Source organism: Ixodes scapularis, unplaced genomic scaffold (genome assembly GCF_016920785.2).
Source record: "Ixodes scapularis isolate PalLabHiFi unplaced genomic scaffold, ASM1692078v2 PGA_scaffold12__126_contigs__length_90152505, whole genome shotgun sequence".
NCBI lineage: Eukaryota > Metazoa > Arthropoda > Arachnida > Ixodida > Ixodidae > Ixodes > Ixodes scapularis.
The window spans coordinates 17,734,391-17,753,892 of record NW_024609838.1 but is presented as its reverse complement, the minus strand read 5'-3'; the positions used below and the strand labels follow the sequence as shown (position 1 = coordinate 17,753,892).

The 19,502-nt window shown below is 47.6% G+C and overlaps 3 protein-coding genes across 3 annotated transcripts in view; 1 reads left to right on the top strand and 2 right to left on the bottom strand.

Moving 5' to 3' along the window:
- The window catches only part of LOC8029187, a 47,787-nt gene extending 35,713 nt beyond the window's left edge, over window positions 1-12,074 (bottom strand). The window contains exons 1-2 of the mRNA XM_002403627.4: window positions 11,776-12,074; window positions 4,705-4,937 (exon numbers count right to left, since the gene is read on the bottom strand). Coding sequence (XP_002403671.2) covers window positions 4,705-4,937; window positions 11,776-11,860 — 318 coding nt within the window. The 5' untranslated portion in view covers window positions 11,861-12,074. The remainder of the gene's footprint in view (window positions 1-4,704; window positions 4,938-11,775) is intronic.
- A 364-nt stretch (window positions 12,075-12,438) lies between these two features.
- On the bottom strand, window positions 12,439-16,771 carry LOC8029188 (zinc finger protein 527). The gene is made up of 3 exons (XM_002403628.4): window positions 16,627-16,771; window positions 15,924-16,033; window positions 12,439-14,485 (listed from the first exon to the last, which is right to left on the bottom strand). Exons 2-3 carry the CDS (start codon window positions 16,030-16,032, stop codon window positions 13,944-13,946), a joined length of 651 nt encoding a protein of 216 aa, XP_002403672.3. The 5' UTR covers window position 16,033; window positions 16,627-16,771; the 3' UTR covers window positions 12,439-13,943.
- A 191-nt stretch (window positions 16,772-16,962) lies between these two features.
- Window positions 16,963-18,604, top strand: LOC8029189 (U3 small nucleolar RNA-associated protein 15 homolog). Its single transcript, XM_002403629.4, has one exon. The coding sequence runs from the start codon at window positions 17,012-17,014 to the stop codon at window positions 18,560-18,562; it is 1,551 nt and encodes a 516-aa protein (XP_002403673.3). The 5' UTR covers window positions 16,963-17,011; the 3' UTR covers window positions 18,563-18,604.
- Window positions 18,605-19,502: the final 898 nt, after the last annotated feature.

The following is a 19,502-nucleotide window of genomic DNA, read 5'->3' as shown; positions in this document are numbered from 1 at the left end:
CGTTTTGGCACACGCAATACGGTACGATGGGCCCTCCGGTACGAACTCCGCATGCGCTGCCGCACAAGACTCGCAAATGTGCAGTGCGTACCGGACGGCTTATCGTACCGTATCGGGTGTGCAAACACGGTTCACTAAAACTCTCGAATAGAGAGTTTTAGGGAACCGTTTTGGCACACGCAATACGGTACGATGGGCCCTCCGGTACGAACTCCGCATGCGCTACCGCACAAGACTCGCAAATGTGCAGTGCGTACCGGACGGCTTATCGTACCGTATCGGGTGTGCAAACACGGTTCACTAAAACTCTCGAATAGAGAGTTTTAGGGAACCGTTTTGGCACACGCAATACGGTACGATGGGCCCTCCGGTACGAACTCCGCATGCGCTACCGCAGAAGACACGCAAATGTGCAGTGCGTACCGGACGGCTTATCGTACCGTATCGGGTGTGCAAACACGGTTCACTAAAACTCTCGAATGGAGAGTTTTAGGGAACCGTTTTTGCACACGCAATACGGTACGATGGGCCCTCCGGTACGAACTCCGCATGCGCTACCGCACAAGACTCGCAAATGTGCAGTGCGTACCGGACGGCTTATCGTACCGTATCGGGTGTGCAAACACGGTTCACTAAAACTCTCGAATAGAGAGTTTTAGGGAACCGTTTTGGCACACGCAATACGGTACGATGGGCCCTCCGGTACGAACTCCGCATGCGCTACCGCACAAGACTCGCAAATGTGCAGTGCGTACCGGACGGCTTATCGTACCGTATCGGGTGTGCAAACACGGTTCACTAAAACTCTCGAATAGAGAGTTTTAGGGAACCGTTTTGGCACACGCAATACGGTACGATGGGCCCTCCGGTACGAACTCCGCATGCGCTACCGCACAAGACTCGCAAATGTGCAGTGCGTACCGGACGGCTTATCGTACCGTATCGGGTGTGCAAACACGGTTCACTAAAACTCTCGAATAGAGAGTTTTAGGGAACCGTTTTGGCACACGCAATACGGTACGATGGGCCCTCCGGTACGAACTCCGCATGCGCTACCGCACAAGACTCGCAAATGTGCAGTGCGTACCGGACGGCTTATCGTACCGTATCGGGTGTGCAAACACGGTTCACTAAAACTTTCGAATAGAGAGTTTTAGGGAACCGTTTTTGCACACGCAATACGGTACGATGGGCCCTCCGGTACGAACTCCGCATGCGCTACCGCAGAAGACTCGCAAATGTGCAGTGCGTACCGGACGGCTTATCGTACCGTATCGGGTGTGCAAACACGGTTCACTAAAACTCTCGAATAGAGGGTTTTAGGGAACCGTTTTTACACACGCAATACGGTACGATGGGCCCTCCGGTACGAACTCCGCATGCGCTACCGCAGAAGACTCGCAAATGTGCAGTGCGTACCGGACGGCTTATCGTACCGTATCGGGCTTGCAAACACGGTTCACTAAAACTCTCGAATAGAGGGTTTTAGGGAACCGTTTTTGCACACGCAATACGGTACGATGGGCCCTCCGGTACGAACTCCGCATGCGCTACCGCAGAAGACTCGCAAATGTGCAGTGCGTACCGGACGGCTTATCGTACCGTATCGGGTGTGCAAACACGGTTCACTAAAACTCTCGAATAGAGAGTTTTAGGGAACCGTTTTTGCACACGCAATACGGTACGATGGGCCCTCCGGTACGAACTCCGCATGCGCTACCGCAGAAGACTCGCAAATGTGCAGTGCGTACCGGACGGCTTATCGTACCGTATCGGGTGTGCAAACACGGTTCACTAAAACTCTCGAATAGAGAGTTTTAGGGAACCGTTTTTGCACACGCAATACGGTACGATGGGCCCTCCGGTACGAACTCCGCATGCGCTACCGCACAAGACTCGCAAATGTGCAGTGCGTACCGGACGGCTTATCGTACCGTATCGGGCTTGCAAACACGGTTCACTAAAACTCTCGAATAGAGGGTTTTAGGGAACCGTTTTGGCACACGCAATACGGTACGATGGGCCCTCCGGTACGAACTCCGCATGCGCTACCGCACAAGACTCGCAAATGTGCAGTGCGTACCGGACGGCTTATCGTACCGTATCGGGTGTGCAAACACGGTTCACTAAAACTCTCGAATAGAGAGTTTTAGGGAACCGTTTTTGCACACGCAATACGGTACGATGGGCCCTCCGGTACGAACTCCGCATGCGCTACCGCACAAGACTCGCAAATGTGCAGTGCGTACCGGACGGCTTATCGTACCGTATCGGGTGTGCAAACACGGTTCACTAAAACTCTCGAATAGAGAGTTTTAGGGAACCGTTTTTGCACACGCAATACGGTACGATGGGCCCTCCGGTACGAACTCCGCATGCGCTACCGCACAAGACTCGCAAATGTGCAGTGCGTACCGGACGGCTTATCGTACCGTATCGGGTGTGCAAACACGGTTCACTAAAACTCTCGAATAGAGAGTTTTAGGGAACCGTTTTGGCACACGCAATACGGTACGATGGGCCCTCCGGTACGAACTCCGCATGCGCTACCGCAGAAGACTCGCAAATGTGCAGTGCGTACCGGACGGCTTATCGTACTGTATCGGGTGTGCAAACACGGTTCACTAAAACTCTCGAATAGAGAGTTTTAGGGAACCGTTTTGTGCACACGCAATACGGTACGATGGGCCCTCCGGTACGAACTCCGCATGCGCTACCGCAGAAGACTCGCAAATGTGCAGTGCGTACCGGACGGCTTATCGTACCGTATCGGGTGTGCAAACACGGTTCACTAAAACTCTCGAATAGAGAGTTTTAGGGAACCGTTTTTGCACACGCAATACGGTACGATGGGCCCTCCGGTACGAACTCCGCATGCGCTACCGCAGAAGACTCGCAAATGTGCAGTGCGTACCGGACGGCTTATCGTACCGTATCGGGTGTGCAAACACGGTTCACTAAAACTCTCGAATAGAGGGTTTTAGGGAACCGTTTTTACACACGCAATACGGTACGATGGGCCCTCCGGTACGAACTCCGCATGCGCTACCGCAGAAGACTCGCAAATGTGCAGTGCGTACCGGACGGCTTATCGTACCGTATCGGGCTTGCAAACACGGTTCACTAAAACTCTCGAATAGAGGGTTTTAGGGAACCGTTTTTGCACACGCAATACGGTACGATGGGCCCTCCGGTACGAACTCCGCATGCGCTACCGCAGAAGACTCGCAAATGTGCAGTGCGTACCGGACGGCTTATCGTACCGTATCGGGCTTGCAAACACGGTTCACTAAAACTCTCGAATAGAGAGTTTTAGGGAACCGTTTTTGCACACGCAATACGGTACGATGGGCCCTCCGGTACGAACTGCGCATGCGCTACCGCAGAAGACTCGCAAATGTGCAGTGCGTACCGGACGGCTTATCGTACCGTATCGGGTGTGCAAACACGGTTCACTAAACCTCTCGAATAGGGAGTTTTAGGGAACCGTTTTTGCACACGCAATACGGTACGATGGGCCCTCCGGTACGAACTGCGCATGCGCAACCGCAGAAGACTCGCACATGCGCAGTTCGTACCGGACGACCCATCGTACCGTATTGGACGTGCAGATAACGGTTCCCTAAAACTCTCTGCTGTCTGAGGCACATGTCTCTTTGTGCGACGGTCCTGAAAATATTGGTAACACAAAAAACTGCCGGCAGACATCTTCGGACGTGTCCGAAGAGAATTCTGGCATCATGTATGAAGCGATCACCATGTATATATATATATTTTTTTTTTGTATATGGTGTATAAGCAGTCCCAAAACTGTCTGCATTGTGAACCCGACGTAAGCACCTGACGCGTGACGTCACACTCAATGTCATAACGCAGAACTGTTTTCTTTTTTCTTAAGTCTCGATATATTTTTAGCCTCGTAACTCGCCAAACGCCCTCCGTAATAGTTTTCTTTTTCTTTTTTTTTTTTCTTTTTTTATGGCGTGGAACAGATTTTTCTCTAAATATAGATTGCATGAATCGATGAATGGACCGAATGACGCAACTTCAGAAACGAAACGTATATTTGAAACGTTGCAAAACCTTATTCGAATGATTGCAGACCTTGCATATGACTTTACTCTCAGACACTATCACCATAACGCTATATGCGGTACATTTATCGGGTAAAGATTTCACAAACGGGGGGTGGGGGAGCTATCTGCGACGAAAATGTTACTCCGCAGCAGTTTCGGTGATCCTGCTGACCGAATTCATCTCGGACAGTGCAGGAAAGCGATCACGACGACGCCCGTCAAAATATTGACTCGTTTCATTCGATAACGTTTGATTTCATTCGTCCTGCCGAATAAAAGTCTACTTGACGTCCATCAGACGTCTCGGCAACACGCGCAAGACGACCCATAGATAACACGCTGAACACAAAGACGTCGTCTATTTAGTGTCTATATGAGACATCCTGGCGAAATGCGCAAGTCGTTCACTGGACATTTATGTAGCACATCCCTACACTCCGTAGTCACTGACAGGTGAAAGGGCGTGACTTCTTACTACGTTCGTACTTCTCGCTCCATGATTGGTTCGTAGGCGTTCGTATCGGCTAATGCCGTAATCTGATTGGCCACGGAGCGATAATGAAATGTGTCGGACCCCCCATGCCCTGCGCTGGACCATAGCCAAAGACACGTCGGGGGGACCTCGTACCTGGTAAGGGTCTTCCAAGGGACCGTAGGCAAGGTCGCAGCCGGACAGCGTCGACGTGGGGTCGTCGGACGTCGAGGACTGCCACGAGGACGCCGGCTCGCGACGCCACGCGATCTCGGCATAGTTGTCGCTCACGCGGGAAACGCTGACCACCAGGGAACCGGACGACAGCGACGTGGCCGACGGCTGCTGCTGCACGAACTGCTGCTGCGGTTCGCTGCCGTTGGATTTCACTGCGCAGAAGCAGCGGATGCACGACGTGGGATGGGAACTGTGTCAGAGGTACCTGGTTACACTGGCGTCGTGTGCCAGGTAGCTCTGACACAGTTCCTATCTGCGTGTAACTGAACGGAAGGATTTGCAGTATTTGTGAGATGACATCTACGCGCTATCCATGATAAATGGTTGCTCATAACATTGCCCGAACTATTTCGAGCTCGCGTTAAAAAAATGACGCGCAACAACAACAACAAAAAGTTACGAAATGCGTACGCAGATCGGAGGTGCATGGCAACCCTGATACGTGGCACCAGAGTGTTAATTCTGACGTCATTTTGTTCACGGGATAACAAAATGCAGTCCGTCACACTTAAACGCAAATGTATGCACCAGCCCCGAGAGATTCGGGACAGGACACAATAGACTTCCGTGGATGTGGCAGTGACCCTGTCCGTGGAGGTACATCTCATCAATACCTTGTAAGTTCTTCCAAAAACCCGGATCATGCCTTGCTAACCCGCTCACTGTGCGACATTTAAAACAAACGAGGCAGCATACTTATACACGGTACGATGCTCATCGAGGTCCAAACGGGCAGGATTGAGGGCTAAACTCAGGATCCCTGGGTGGGTTAGGGTGGCTACCTAGGGTTCTGCAGCGCAAGCTTTCGATCCAGACGCCCCAAGCTGCGGTACGCTAAAACACACTCGGCCACCGAAAAATAAATTCGCAAGATTCAGACTTTCGTGATTTAAATCGATCTATTCTTAAATAACTCACATTAAAGGGGCCCTCCGGAGCTTTCTGCGATCGTCTGTTTATGTTGTTATATTGCGTAATAGGTGCAAGTTAATATGTATACAAAGTTTTAGATTACAAAACCGTTCATTAAGCAGATGCCAGAAGAAATATATCGGGACTATTTTCTCTTGGAAGACAATCCCCCATTCCCTGCCCATCGCTAAAACTTGACCAATGGAAATGCTGCATCTCGCGGTGAATGCGAACGTTATTACTGCAACACTTTTCAAGCTTGTTGTAAATTAGAGTTTGAGAAAAACGTAAACTGACTGTGGTGCGGGAAACATGGTCCGCAATTATCGCTCCAAAACCAGCGAACTATGTTTTCTCCCCGTAAGCTTGTTGCTAGGGGGTGATGCGTCGGCGCGTCGGCTCGTCTGCTTCCCGGGGCGTCTGCAGGCGTGCGTTTGCGGGACACGTGTTCCTTTTTCCCGTGGATCCCGACTCCGAAGCCAGCTTTGCGATCCTTCCACGTCAACGAGTCAAACTTTTCCTTGTCATCTGTGGAATGCGACTGCGTATTGCAGTAGCAGCGCGACGGTGCGGTGCGACGAACGACGACTGCCGAGCACAAAGTCCGGAAAGATTCCTCCGCGGGTCGGCGGTCGGCCGCGTTGGTGGCGCTCAGTGACGCCGGAATCTTTCGCTTGCTATTGGCTGACGCGTAAAGAGATGCACCTCCCGTTTTCCGGGGTCATCTCAGAAAGGGGGGCGTGCCGGGGACTTTGATAGCAACTTTAATAGGAAACTGCGCCGCGCATGACCGTAATTTTATGATTTTTAGGTTCAGTTGCATTAACACATCAACGGATCAATAAGCCACTAGAGACAAATATGGTAAAGGATACCGTGCAAACGTTCCAGCAAAGCAGTGCATTTTCATCATGAAACGATGCCAACCAAATATCATCCGAAAAGGGGCAGCACGCGAGAATGCAAGTTCAAAAAAGCAGCACGAGCTCCTACCCCAGGGCCCCCAACTCTCTCCACTTTAGTAGAACGGAAGTTGGAGAGGAGGCGAGTCTACAGCGTTCGCTCGCTAATGTAGAAAGAATGGGGGACTTTCGGAAGGAGCTTGTACTGTCGAGACCGGCTATAACGAAGTCGGCTGTAACGAAATAGCGGCCACAGCGAAGCGATCACGATTTTCCATCCCCTTTTGCACTTCGTTACAACCAAAGTCGGTTATAACGAAATAGCCGATATAGCGAAGCGATCACAATTTTCCATTCCCTTTTGCACTTCGTTAACCGAAGTCGGTTATAACGAAATAGTGGATATAGCGAAGTGATTTCCGATTCCCGCTGATTTCGTTAGAACCGGTTTGGACAGTGTTGCTCTTCGTTACCTGCAACAGAATACAGTGAAATAATGGCGTTGTGACGTGATTGGGTTGTCTGGAACACCTTTTAGAGCAGTCAAAGGTCAATTTCGAAGCAGCGAGAGACACTTTTGGAGCCCAAGCGTACTCCTGGTTCTCGTTCCATTCCGAATACTCTATTGAGATTCGTGTGTCGGCCTGTCCAACTAAGATACAGTGCTTCTTTGCCTTACCAGTTCTGAGCAACCACTTCTTCGCACCCATTACAAAGTCGATACTGTTCCTTTCGCTATGACAAAGGCCTTCCGCAAAGTTAATCGTGATTTACTATTGCTGAAGCTCTCACTGTATGGAGTATCGCCGACCCTTTTGAGCATGGTTTAAGACCCACTATATCTGATCGTGGTAGCAGTGTGAGAATTTCAAGCAGCTCTTCCGGTACTTTTATCCCGGCATCTAGAGTACTCAAGGATCTAACCTCGGGCTCTTCCTATTCCTTGTATTTGTCAACAAAATTGAACTGTGCAAAGGTTCGCACTCGCGTTTGTTTGTTGACGACCATCAAGATATACACGAATATAAGACCATCGGACAGTTGCTCTGCATTACAAGATGATACGTTACGCGCATCTGAGTGGTGTTCCGCTTAGTGCTTAACAATGACAAAACTAAGCTTTTATTAATGTCACATAAACGCGATAAATTATCTTACCCCTACCATCCCGCGAGCCACCGAGTTTCGCAATCTTGGGATCTATTTTGACTCAAGACTTATTCCGTCTCATCATGTTTCAGAAATTGTTGCCTCTGCCGTTCGAATGATGGGTCCACTATATCGCTTATCGTGCGACTTCACGAATTCTTTATGCGTTCTCCGACTGTTTTCATGTCTACCGCGAGCAAAACTTGAGATTTGGCAAGGTGATATGGAATTCGCTGACAGGCACTGATGCGTCACGGATTCAAAATGTGCAGAAACGTTTTATTCGTCCCGTCTACGACAACTATATACTTCGGTACAAGGTGTATATTATGACTACGGCGACAGGCCTTAACAGGCTATGGTTACAAGATTTATCGAAGCGAAGACACTCTAGTGATATATCATTTTGCACAAAGTAATAGACCGATCTCACCAGCCAGTTTGACTACGCCACCGCTGCCGTAATGCATCGAGGGAACTTTTAGTCTTTTTGCACGTGCCACAACCTCGCTGGAGCACTGCGCGGCTAAAGCACGAGAGGGTCCGAGCCCTCGCATGCACGGCCGTCTGCCTCCTGAGCACTAAAGTTATGGCGGCGTCACGCATGCGCCGAACGCTTAGTGAGATCGGTCTGTTAACGGTCACATCGACGCTGGCATTTTAGGCCCTGCGAGTTTTCGTGTGCCTCCTCAATCGTGTGGACTTCGCTCCTTGTTCTACCCTCACTTTCATGAAATAATGTCGCCGTAAACCGGCATGCACGTCTCTCTCAACGATCTAGACACGCCATTTTGGATGTCTTTAGTGAATTTACTCTTTTCAAGCGTAAACTTGCCTAAGCGCTGTATCATGTTTAGGACACGCATCTCAATAAGTTACTGCCTATTCTTTTTTTTCTTTTTTTTTTGTCAAATCTTGTATATTTGTGCCACCACACTCAAACCTAACTGTGTTTTGGGGGTACTGAAGAGACAAATTATTATTATTATTATTATTATTATTATTATTATTATTATTATTACTACTATAAAGAATATTAAAACTGCAAAGGAGATTTAATTATGCACATTAATGGTATTTCACACGTAAAGATTTGTGATGATACGAAGTCAGCGTGTGGACAACTATTATGCCTTACAAATCCAATTAAACGCATTAATGTTATTCCCAAGCTTTCATTATCGTTATAAAGTTTATATAACGCTAATTTAAGCTTCACTAACTGCGTTCACAAACAGCTGGGGGTCTAGTATGAAGAGGTGTTAAACTGTTAACTAAAGAAAAAATTAAAACCAAAGCGCAGCCCAGTTACATTTAATTCACGAGATTCATCGACACTTTCCCGATACCTATTGCTCGAAAAATTTATCCATAAATGTCAAATAAAAATATATATATAATCTGTCAGCGTTCTGTTTTGCAAATTTTGCAGCAAAGTAAATGTCGTCACATTAACATTCATAAATTAAACACTTTTTACTTACTTGTATTTTTATTTATTTTTTGCTGTTTTTTAGTTCTTTGTTACTGACGCGCTGTAGTGTACCATTCCACCCTGGAAGAGCGTTTTACCCCTAACACGGCGATGAGCTGCGGCAAAGCAACATGCGCAGAATCGCGATGTCTAGACTTCTCTGCAGTGTTTCAGGTCGCTGCGAGAAGCGCACTCAACGGGGCTGGTTGAGCCGCCCGAACGAACCACGAACAATGGGAAATATCACAAAATTTTCGAATACCGAGTCGAGTGCGATAGTAAGGTCGAATAAAATCACGCGCTATTCTAATGAGTGATAAACGTTATTCTACTGAGTGATAAGTTATAAAATTCGCGAGTGTATCTTTTTTTTTTTTTTTTTTTTTTACAATTTGGCAGTGCGGCGACGCATCAACTCTATGCGTTTTCGCGCATTCGTATGAAATGAACTTTTTAGTGCTTTGACGCAATTTACGCGCAAATTGCTCACATTTTTTGGTGAAATTCTGCGGAATGTAGCAGGGTGAGAACTTTGCTTACAGTGCTACGTTCCACTATGGTGGTCCTTTCTTTGGAAGTACTAGAAAACGGTACTCAGAAGATATACATGTGCCGAAAATCTCGAATATGTACTTGCTTGAAGTAAAAAAACTGCCCTCCTGAACGTGCTTGAAGCGAGCTCAGCCGCCCACTCTCTTCGAAGTACAGAACGTCTGTGTAAGTACGTATCGATACTTTTTTTTGCTTTTTCTCGCCAGAGAAATAAACTACACATCGTAGAACGCACATTGTCCGCCGGAATGTAGCACTAGAGGTTGAGATTTCAGTTGCCAGAGTTTCATAGCTCTGGGTTGTTATAGGCAATTTTAGGAAATTTTCTGTGAGACCGAGGGGAGACCCGTTCCCGAAAGCAGACGTTATTCATGTACGTGCATTTTCGGACCCCACTGCTGTTGTTTTCTAATCAATTTTTTTTTTATTTATATTATTAACATAACGGTAGGTGTTCAAATTTTGACAGCTCATTTCAACCGCTAGCGATACTTTTGGCAGCAGACCGAGGTTCGGCAATACGTAATGTATTCTTGAGTTAAAAAAAAAAACTCAACAAAAAAGTTTTTTTTTTTTTTTTTTTGAGCACCTTTAACTTAGGAAGTACGAATTATACTCCCGATCACTGGCTGGCTTTTTCAATTCAATAAACATTTCTTACCTTTACTTTCTTCTATCTTTTATGTCAAATAAAAAAAAACGGTGTTTTGGCATTGCGTCGTAATCCACCTTCTTATATCTGGTATCCTATTAGTTACGCCACAAAAAGAAATGTTTTGACCACTCAATCGTAGCAGCTGGCACTAGATCAATTATTAAGTCATTCTATATTCATGTAGGTGTTTTTTTTGTTTTTTTTTTTTTTGTCGACAACATCGTTTACTGGCACACGCAATCCCTCAGACTGAATTAAGAATAAAATAAAACAGCAGCAATAGAACAGTTAACGGGATAACTAGGTTAAGGACACTGGTTACGTCACGATCATTCGTTCGATGCCTCAACTTGCATAAAATCCACTACAAAAACAAAACAAAAACGTTAAACAGAAACAAAAACACAATGATCCGAGTGACCCGTCTGCAGGACAGAAATTGATCGAGTGTGGTATCTATCGGAAGAAGAAAAAAAGTCAATATTAGCTTTACTTGTTGACTGTCCGCTGGTTGCCATGGGAATTTCCGTCACAGTGATATGACCCCGCAAACATCATAGTCCAGTTCCGGTCAACTATCTGACCCCGTCTCCTCTTGCGCATGATTACATTCGCAGCTCGGCGATCAAAGACATGTGCACGGTCGGTAAACTCGTAGTAAATGCGTTTCCAAGTCGCGCGAACGATCAATCGCGTAAAAGTTCGACCATGAACAAGTCGGCCGGACCCCGCTAGCGCCTTAATGTATGCGGCCTTGATGATAAAAGTCGTGGCAGGGCGACCGCTGGTTGAATAATTAGAACGCCCGAACCGAAAGGTGTAGTTTAATGACGGTGTTAAAACGAGGCAAAAATTGTCTACGCGGCTTACCCTGAGTTCACGTAGCGCTTCGGGTCACAACTACGCAAGGACATGAGCCCACACATATCCGTGGGAAGATACCATTTCTCGTTGTGCAGCTGGAGATCGCGTTCTGTGGCAGTTTTGACGGGAAGTTTGTAGAATTCGGGTACAACTAGTCAAAATATGCGGAACAAATTACGTTGACGCCGCGTTTTAGATGACAGTTTTCCCCTCCGCCGCAACAAAGACGTTCTCAGCTGACGCCGCTATCGAAGTTGCGGCGAAGTCCAAAATAAAACAAAAATAAACACGACGCTCTTTTGTCCCGTCAATGGAGACGGAACAAGTTGTCAAAAACGCTCTAAACTTCGTGTTCCCCCCTCCAATGACCAAACAACCGCGTAATAAATGTTTAAAACGAACGAGGAACAGTTCCCGAAGTGTGCAAGTCAGCAGGAGACCGCACAGAAGACGCGACGACACAAACGAACTTCAAAACTTACCGAGCGCATTGACCCAAGCCGAGGTACACAGAAGCACTAATCCGAGTGGTGGAGAAGTACAGACGAAGCCTTGCAAGGATCCCATAGCGGTCTGAATGGCGGAACCAAACCTCTAACCTGTCTCATTTCGTTTCGTCCGACGATCCCACGCGAATTCTTTTGAGATACTTTGTTTTGTGTAACCCCTGCAGAACTCCGGGGAGGGGGACACGCACGCACGACTATCACCTCGTTGCCATGTTGGTATTCCGCGAGCGAATGGAGCGAGCGCTCGCGAGCGTTCAGTTTCGTATCCGCCAGGGTTGCCGGGTCAGTCGTGCCGTTTCTCTCCGCTCGTCGTTCCGCATCGGAGGGAAACGCATGCGCAGTCGATGGCACCTGCGCGTCGATTTTTGTTCGTTTCTCGCCCTTCCATCTGCTCTTCCTCGTTCTTCTTTCTTGGTTACTTTTTTCGCCAGGAAGAGAAGTCTGAAGTCGCCGGCAGCTTCCAGAAGCAAATATTTTTTTTTTCTTTTTTTCAAAACGAACCTGTTTTGTTCTGTTTTTTTTTTGCGCGAAACCAATGTGTGTGCTGGAACATTTTTAAAAAAAAAAGCTGGGAAGAAACTTACATTTTATTTTTTGGCAGCTTGTAGACGGCTAATAAACTTAGGACAAACGAAGTGCATAAAAATATATCTTTATTCCACAAAAATAAACAATCTGTGAAGCACCACTGTGACATATCAGCATAAAAAAAAATGTAGAAGTCTTCTATAAGGCTGGCAAAGGTGCTACAAAGTTAACTCAAAGTCCCGCGTGAAAATGCGCAAACAGCTCTGAAACATCAAAAATATTTTGCCCAGTAAATTATCCACAATAAGAATGTGTAAAGACAAAAATATGTTGGGAACATTGCAAATTCTGTGGCAGCCCTGCGCATTCCACGGTGTATAATGCACTAGAAGAAAAACATTCGTAAAAAAAGAAAACAATCCTGCAGTAAGCATTTTCCAACAAAACATCTACATGTGACGAAGCCTAAAGACTTCTCTGGATATGATAATTTGTGCTGCAGATGTAACACTACTCATAAGCACCGAGTCTAGTTCTTAGAACACTGAATAATGACTTGACAAGAAATCAAATAACTGACAAAGCTTGTCATCAACGTAAGCTTCAGAGGCTATGAAACTGCAAAAATAGCAGACCTCAGATGCAGAACATGGCTGCCAGATAACATATGTCTTTGCACTCTAGCCAGAATTAGCTGATATATACAGCTGCATAGTCTGGCTCGAGCTCACGTCTCTCCTCAAAATTGTTATGATCCCCAAAACCATTGTCACATGCGCCGAATCGCTTGCAGATTGACACAGAACAATCCAACTGTCACATACCACGAATACCAACGTCACTAGATATAAGGCGTTTTCACTGGCACATTTTCGTCCACCGTTTTGTTGTCGTCAGCTATGTGCCACATCCTGAAGGCAAGTATTTCAAGCATTCACACGGCGCCCTCAAATTGGTACTGCATGAAAACTTATGTTTCATCAACTCTTTTTTTTTTCTGATAAACAAAACATTTCATCATTGACTCATTCTAACACAATATGGTGGATTACTGTCATGTGAAAATACCCTATACACAGTTGCAGAAATTCCCATACATGCTGTACGGCAAAGTATGTTTTCGTCTGCTAACCGACTTTTTCAGAAACGGCGTAAATTACAGCCATGTTTTGTTACTATACGCACCACTATATAGACTCCCCATTATACAGAAAATCTTTTCGGAAACAAACTGGGTAAATACACGCATTTTTGTCTCGTTATTATGGACGATTTCGGGAGGGACCGGGGATGGAAAATACATGGGAGGCGAAACGTTCAATGAAATTGTTATTTTTGTTATGAAAAAAATTTGTTATGAGTTTTGTTATAAGAAAAAGAGCTATGCTGCATGTGCAACGAGGCTATTTTCACTATGAAAGCAGGTAAAAATCTGAAATGTCTTTTGTGCCACCAGTAAACGTATCAACGTAAACAATGGTTTCAGATATGTGGAAGACTTTGTCACGGCCGAAATCGCACCTGACACGGAGCGTACGCACCTTCACACGTGAACAGAGTACAGAGTTCCCCAAATGAGCCAACGTCTACCAATACGACAACTCTGGTCCGGATCAGCCAACATGTTCCGATGCACGGTGCAGCTCCAACTCCACTCCCTTCTGAAAGTACCTGCGGCAGTCGGCGCACGACGGGTGCATCCGCATGTGGTGGTTCAGGTGAAATTTGTGGCCGAAGCCTTTCCCGCACACCTCGCAGGCAAACGGGCGGACACCGAAGTGCGTCCGCTTGTGGCGCTTCATGTACCAGACGTCGTGGTACGTCTTCTTGCAGATGTCGCACTGGTAGCGCTCCCGCCGCTCCGAGATGTGCACCCGCATGTGCTTCTGCAGGTGGTGCTTGTACAGGCAGACTTTCTTGCAGATGTCGCAGACAAACTTGCGGGGCTCCACGGGATCCTTGACCGTGATGCGGACGAGGAAGGTCTTCTGGGCACCACCGTGGGAGGAGAAGAGCGTGAGTTGGTGGAAACGGATGTGGGCTTCAAGCGACTCGTCGTCTGGAAAGGTCTTGTTGCAGTTCTTGCAGCACAGCCTGAACTGCTCCTCTGGCAAAAGTGATCCGGAGGTGGGAAGCACGTCCGCTTCTTTGGAAGCTGCAATCGGATTCGTCGCGTGTTAGAAGCAACGTCGTGTCGAGTCTCGGAAGCTGCCCTCGGCTAAAGGCAAACTTCGGGGATTTCAGAAATTCCCTTTTGTCGGAAGGCAACCCGGCGACGCTGGCACATAAGAAGGGTACATGAATCTTTAGTCACAAGAAACTTTAAGGTGCCTATTCTGGCCTCTTTAAAGTGTTTCTGGTCTTGTGTCCTCAACTGGTGGATTTCTGAGGTTGCTAGACATTATGTTTTCAATGGTCAAAAAAGTTTGTATTTAGACTTAAAAAAGATCAGACTTCTTCCACACACCTGGCTTTCTGCAAGCCCAACCCTTGCAAACAGGAAAGGTCGCCTTGAATGGCTCCTCACAGCTCTACCCCAGATTATGTTCACGCATCAGAAAGACAATAAATGTGAATGAATGCTGCTCTATACTTTAAAAAAAATAAAGGTTTACGAGACGAAACAGAATCTATAAACAGAACCTGTACATAAGCACATTCCTGATCGGAACAGCTAGGTGCACTGCCTTAGGCACACTTCGGAATAAAAAGAAGCTTGAGTCTTTGGTACATCTTTCCACTCTGGGCATAGCAATTGCCTCTAATAGAGCTTCTGAATTTAGGTACGTACAGTCCCCTGCAATAGGAAAGACCCACTGGGAGCTCGTGGCCAAGGCTGTGGCCGGTGGGGGCGTTGCGAGCGCTTCAGGCAGTTCCATTCTGCTTTGAGGGGAGCACGCTCACTCTGGGCTCAGCTAAAGTGCAACGTGCTAATCAGTTTCTGCTTTCGGTTTTAAGCCTCCTCTTCTCGAAGCAGAATGGAATCGCCCAGGACGCTCGCAGCACCCCCGCCCGCGACCACTTCAGCCACGTGTTCCCAGTGGATCTTTCGTATTGCAGGGGACAGTAAATGGGCTCAGGTAGCGCTAAGGCTGTACGGTAACACTGAAGCACAGCTGGAGCATGCATGGACCACCTCACAGCCAAAGCCAAGATGTAAAAGGAGGAACACTGAAGAGAAGTATGCTAATGTGTTCAACCTCTATCAATGGTGACCTAGTGACTATCACTATACTTCGCTCACCTTTACCATGACAGTGCAGTGGAAGTTGCGCACTCGCCAGACCAATCACCTGCCTCCCTTCCATCACCACTTCATCATCATCAACAAAAGAATGACATATAACTGGTCAAGCGAGCACCCTACTGTCAGCTTAGGGGTGTAAGGAGTATATCATGAAAGCTTGCTGTTGCAATTTTTTTCTCTTAACTCGAATTTTAGCATTGAACCCGACATCAAATGAATTACATTCTTATTTAATATACCACAGAACAGGAATGTGCAGAAAGAAGTGCAACATACTGTTTGCAAACAACCACAAAATATTTGAAAAGCGGTTAACATTGTATATGCGCAAATCGAATAGTCGCACCTGGCGAAAGTGGTTCAGCTTTAGGTGGAGTGCTGTCAACGTCATCTACGGATTCCTCGTCTTCAGCATCGCCGCGATGTTGGCGGGTTCGTTTCTTGCGGCGTGGCATTCTACGGGGTGAAAAGAAAACGTCACATTGCAGTGGAAAATGTGTTAATCCCAGCCATTTTGGGAAGTGATCTGCATCGATAATAAAAATAATAATCTTTATTAGCGACAGTGGTTTCTGGGTGGCTCGCAAGGCCAGACAGATAGGCTGGGCCCCGTACGCATGAGCGTCTGCTAGCCAGCCAACCAGTTTACCCATACATCATCTGTACTTTATGGGAGGCACTCATTTGATCGAATGACGTTTGACCGAATGACACTTTAGCGAATAGTCGCCAGCCGCGAAGCGGCGTTAACGGACGGGCCAAGTGGGTTTACATTTTTGAGTCCATCCACCTCCCAGTAGAGAACTAGCATAACAAGTCATAGGTTTTCGCGATGTGTGACCCGAAGAAACAACTCTGGCCAGGCACTTGAACAGTAACAGTTGGTTACCCCTTAAAATAAGCTTTGATAGTTTCACAAGTGCATAAGGTTGCGGCAGTTCTTCCACTGGCGGCGCAAACGCATGTGTTCCAGGGACTAGCGTCCAGTGGCTCGAGCCACGACTAGCAAAGAAAGAAACATCAGTCTATGTACCAACGTTACTATGTACCTGTGAACTGTTGTAATCACGTCGTTATAAGCGCCAGGGCGTTGTACATTACGTTGGGAAACAAGAACTCGAAAACATTGCCGGGAAGTTAAAACACACCAATCCACTAGTCAACGCAAATAATAAAAACAAACTATTTATGCCCAGTGTGGCGAGGCGTCAAGCAAAACCCGCTAAAACTTAAGCTTTTTTTAATATGTAAAACAATTTAAACTGTAACGTAGGCTCTCTACTTTGTCTTTCAAAAAGCTTATATGAAAATTTATTATAACCAAACAGTTTCAAAGAAATATTTTAATTGATGAATAGTTCGGCCGTGAGTTCAGCGGCGCCTCGCGCCACGGCCGCCACGGCGCCAGCAGCGCCAGCTCCGAAAGCATTCAAAATGGCGGACTTTAAAAGTGTACAAGTGTTTTCGTACCCACGTGCGGGCGTCAAAACAACCGAGGATACCGTCTACTGGAAAAGACTGTCGCTCCCGGTCACCGTCAAGGATATCGCGGCGATCAACTATGTCGACATATCCCCGGAAGAGCCTTACTCGTTCGCTATTACGTGCTCCTCCCGCGTCCAAGTGTTCAACCCCGTGAGTCGCGAAATCACCTGCCGCCTCTCCAAATTCTCTAAAGCCGCTTGCGGCGGCATCTTCCGAGACGACGGCAGACTAATTGCAGCCGGCGGTGAAGACGGTGCCGTCAAGTTATTCGACATCAAGACAAAGTCGCTACTCCGACAGTTTACGGGCCACAAGGGCCCCGCGCAGCGGTGTGCGTTCACTCGAGGCGGTACCCAACTGCTGAGCTTCTCCGACGACACCACGGTCGCGCTTTGGGACATCCCTGGCCAGGCTAGAGTCTTGTCCATCGACGCCCACGACGACTACGTCCGATGCGGCGCCGTGTGCAAGGCCCACCCGGACGTGGTACTGTCCGGATCGTACGACCACCACGCTAAGCTGTTCGACCTCAGGTCATCTGACGCGGTTGTCACGGTGAATCACGAAGCGCCCGTCGAATCCGTGCTTATGTTCCCAACGGGCGGCATCTTTCTGACCGCCGGCGGTCCCTCGATCAGAGTCTGGGACGTCGTAGCGGGCCGTCTGCTCGCCCAAGTCACCCAACACCACAAGACCGTGACGTGCCTCAAGCTTGCAAGCGATGAACAACGTCTATTGTCCGGATCGCTGGACAGGCACGTTAAGATCTTCGATGTGGCTACATACCAAGTCGTTCACAGCCTAGACTACCCGTCTCCAGTCCTCTCTCTGGACATCTCGCCTCAGGATCAAGTCCTTGTGGTTGGGATGACGTCAGGACTCATCTCTGTCCAGCGCCGGAAATCTGACCAGCAGAAGGAGCCGTCCTTGAAGAGGAAGCGGACGACCAGTTACTTCCAGACGACACACGCCGACCCCGGGTTCGTCCCACGAGATGGCGACACCATAGTGTCCGAGAAGACGCTGAAACACACGTCCAAGTACAACAGCTATCTCCGGACGTTCCAAGTCTCCAAGGCTCTCACCAGCGCGCTGCGGCACGCCAACTTTAGGAAGGAACCTCAGGTCGCTGTTGCTGTGATGCAGGAACTGATACGGAGACGGGCCCTCAAGTCTGCACTGGCCGGGAGGACGGGGAAGGATCTTGTGGACTTGATGCAGTTTGTCACCAGGAACCTGACAGACCCACGCTTCTCTAGGATTCTCCTGGACGTAGCTATGCTCATGGTTGAGGTCTACCACCCCGAGGTGACGAGCTGTGACGAGACGCACCGGAGGTTCCAGATCTTGCAGAGGGTGATTGAACAGGAAGCCAAGCACATGTGTGAGATGATGGAACTTAAGGGGTCCATTGAGATCCTTCTGGCAAACTCCTGTGGAAGTGTTCACAATGGTGGGGCACCTAGTTCTGTTGCAAGGGTAGAAGTGCCGAAGCTATGATTGTCTACAATAAATTATCATCGCCGCTGATAGAAGAATGAAGTACATGAATAGACTTTGGTTTTATTTTGCTCTATGAAAGTCCAAACTATGCAACGAAGAACTTTGTAGGTTGAACAAAAGCATAACTCAGATGACACGACTTTGAACTGTCAACAAAACTGCTGATTTTACTGGCCTTTTAGTTGCAACCATTTACTGAAGATGAACCTCTTCTTCCAGACCCATTTGTTCCTAGATATGAAACTAATGGGCGTGGACGATCTTAAGTGATTGGTTGCTAGTTCAGCAGTGTGTTAGTCCTCTTTTGTCTCTCTCTCTCTCTCTCTTCGTCTATCTTCCCAAGTTCCCGCTGACATCTTTCAAAAACATAAATCACCAACTATAGTCGGTGACAGGCCAAGAACGAAGTGGAAGCTCCTCCCACCTCTTTCCGCTTCAGTAGTGCGAACGCTGGAGAGGAGGCGACCTCCTCTCCACCTTTCGCTTTGCAGAGGTGGAAAGGGGTGGGAGGAGCTTCCACTTCGTTCTTGGCCTGTCACCGACTATTTGCGACTCCAACTAACTATAGGTGGCGCCACTCATTTTCCAAGATGGCGGGTTTAGTGAGGGTCAGAGATGCGTGCCACTGTTGAGCCTGTCTAGTGTGCTGGCTTCACTGAGCGACACAAATTATTTCTGGCAATACGAGGAAGCTAGGGTTTCATGAGCGCAGGTAACCTTTTTACCCTGAAAAACAAGAACGGTGTTTCGTGTAATATTTCGCAAGGATGCGCATTTTAATTCCGAAGCTAAACCGAAACTAACCTCTATTTTTTATTTAATTTCTCGATATAGATCTTAATTTCGGATTCTTTGATGACTCAAGATGTGTCTCACATCGTACTTATTTACTTGAAAAAGTTGTTTGCGGAAACTTTATTTTTTGACATACTGTTCG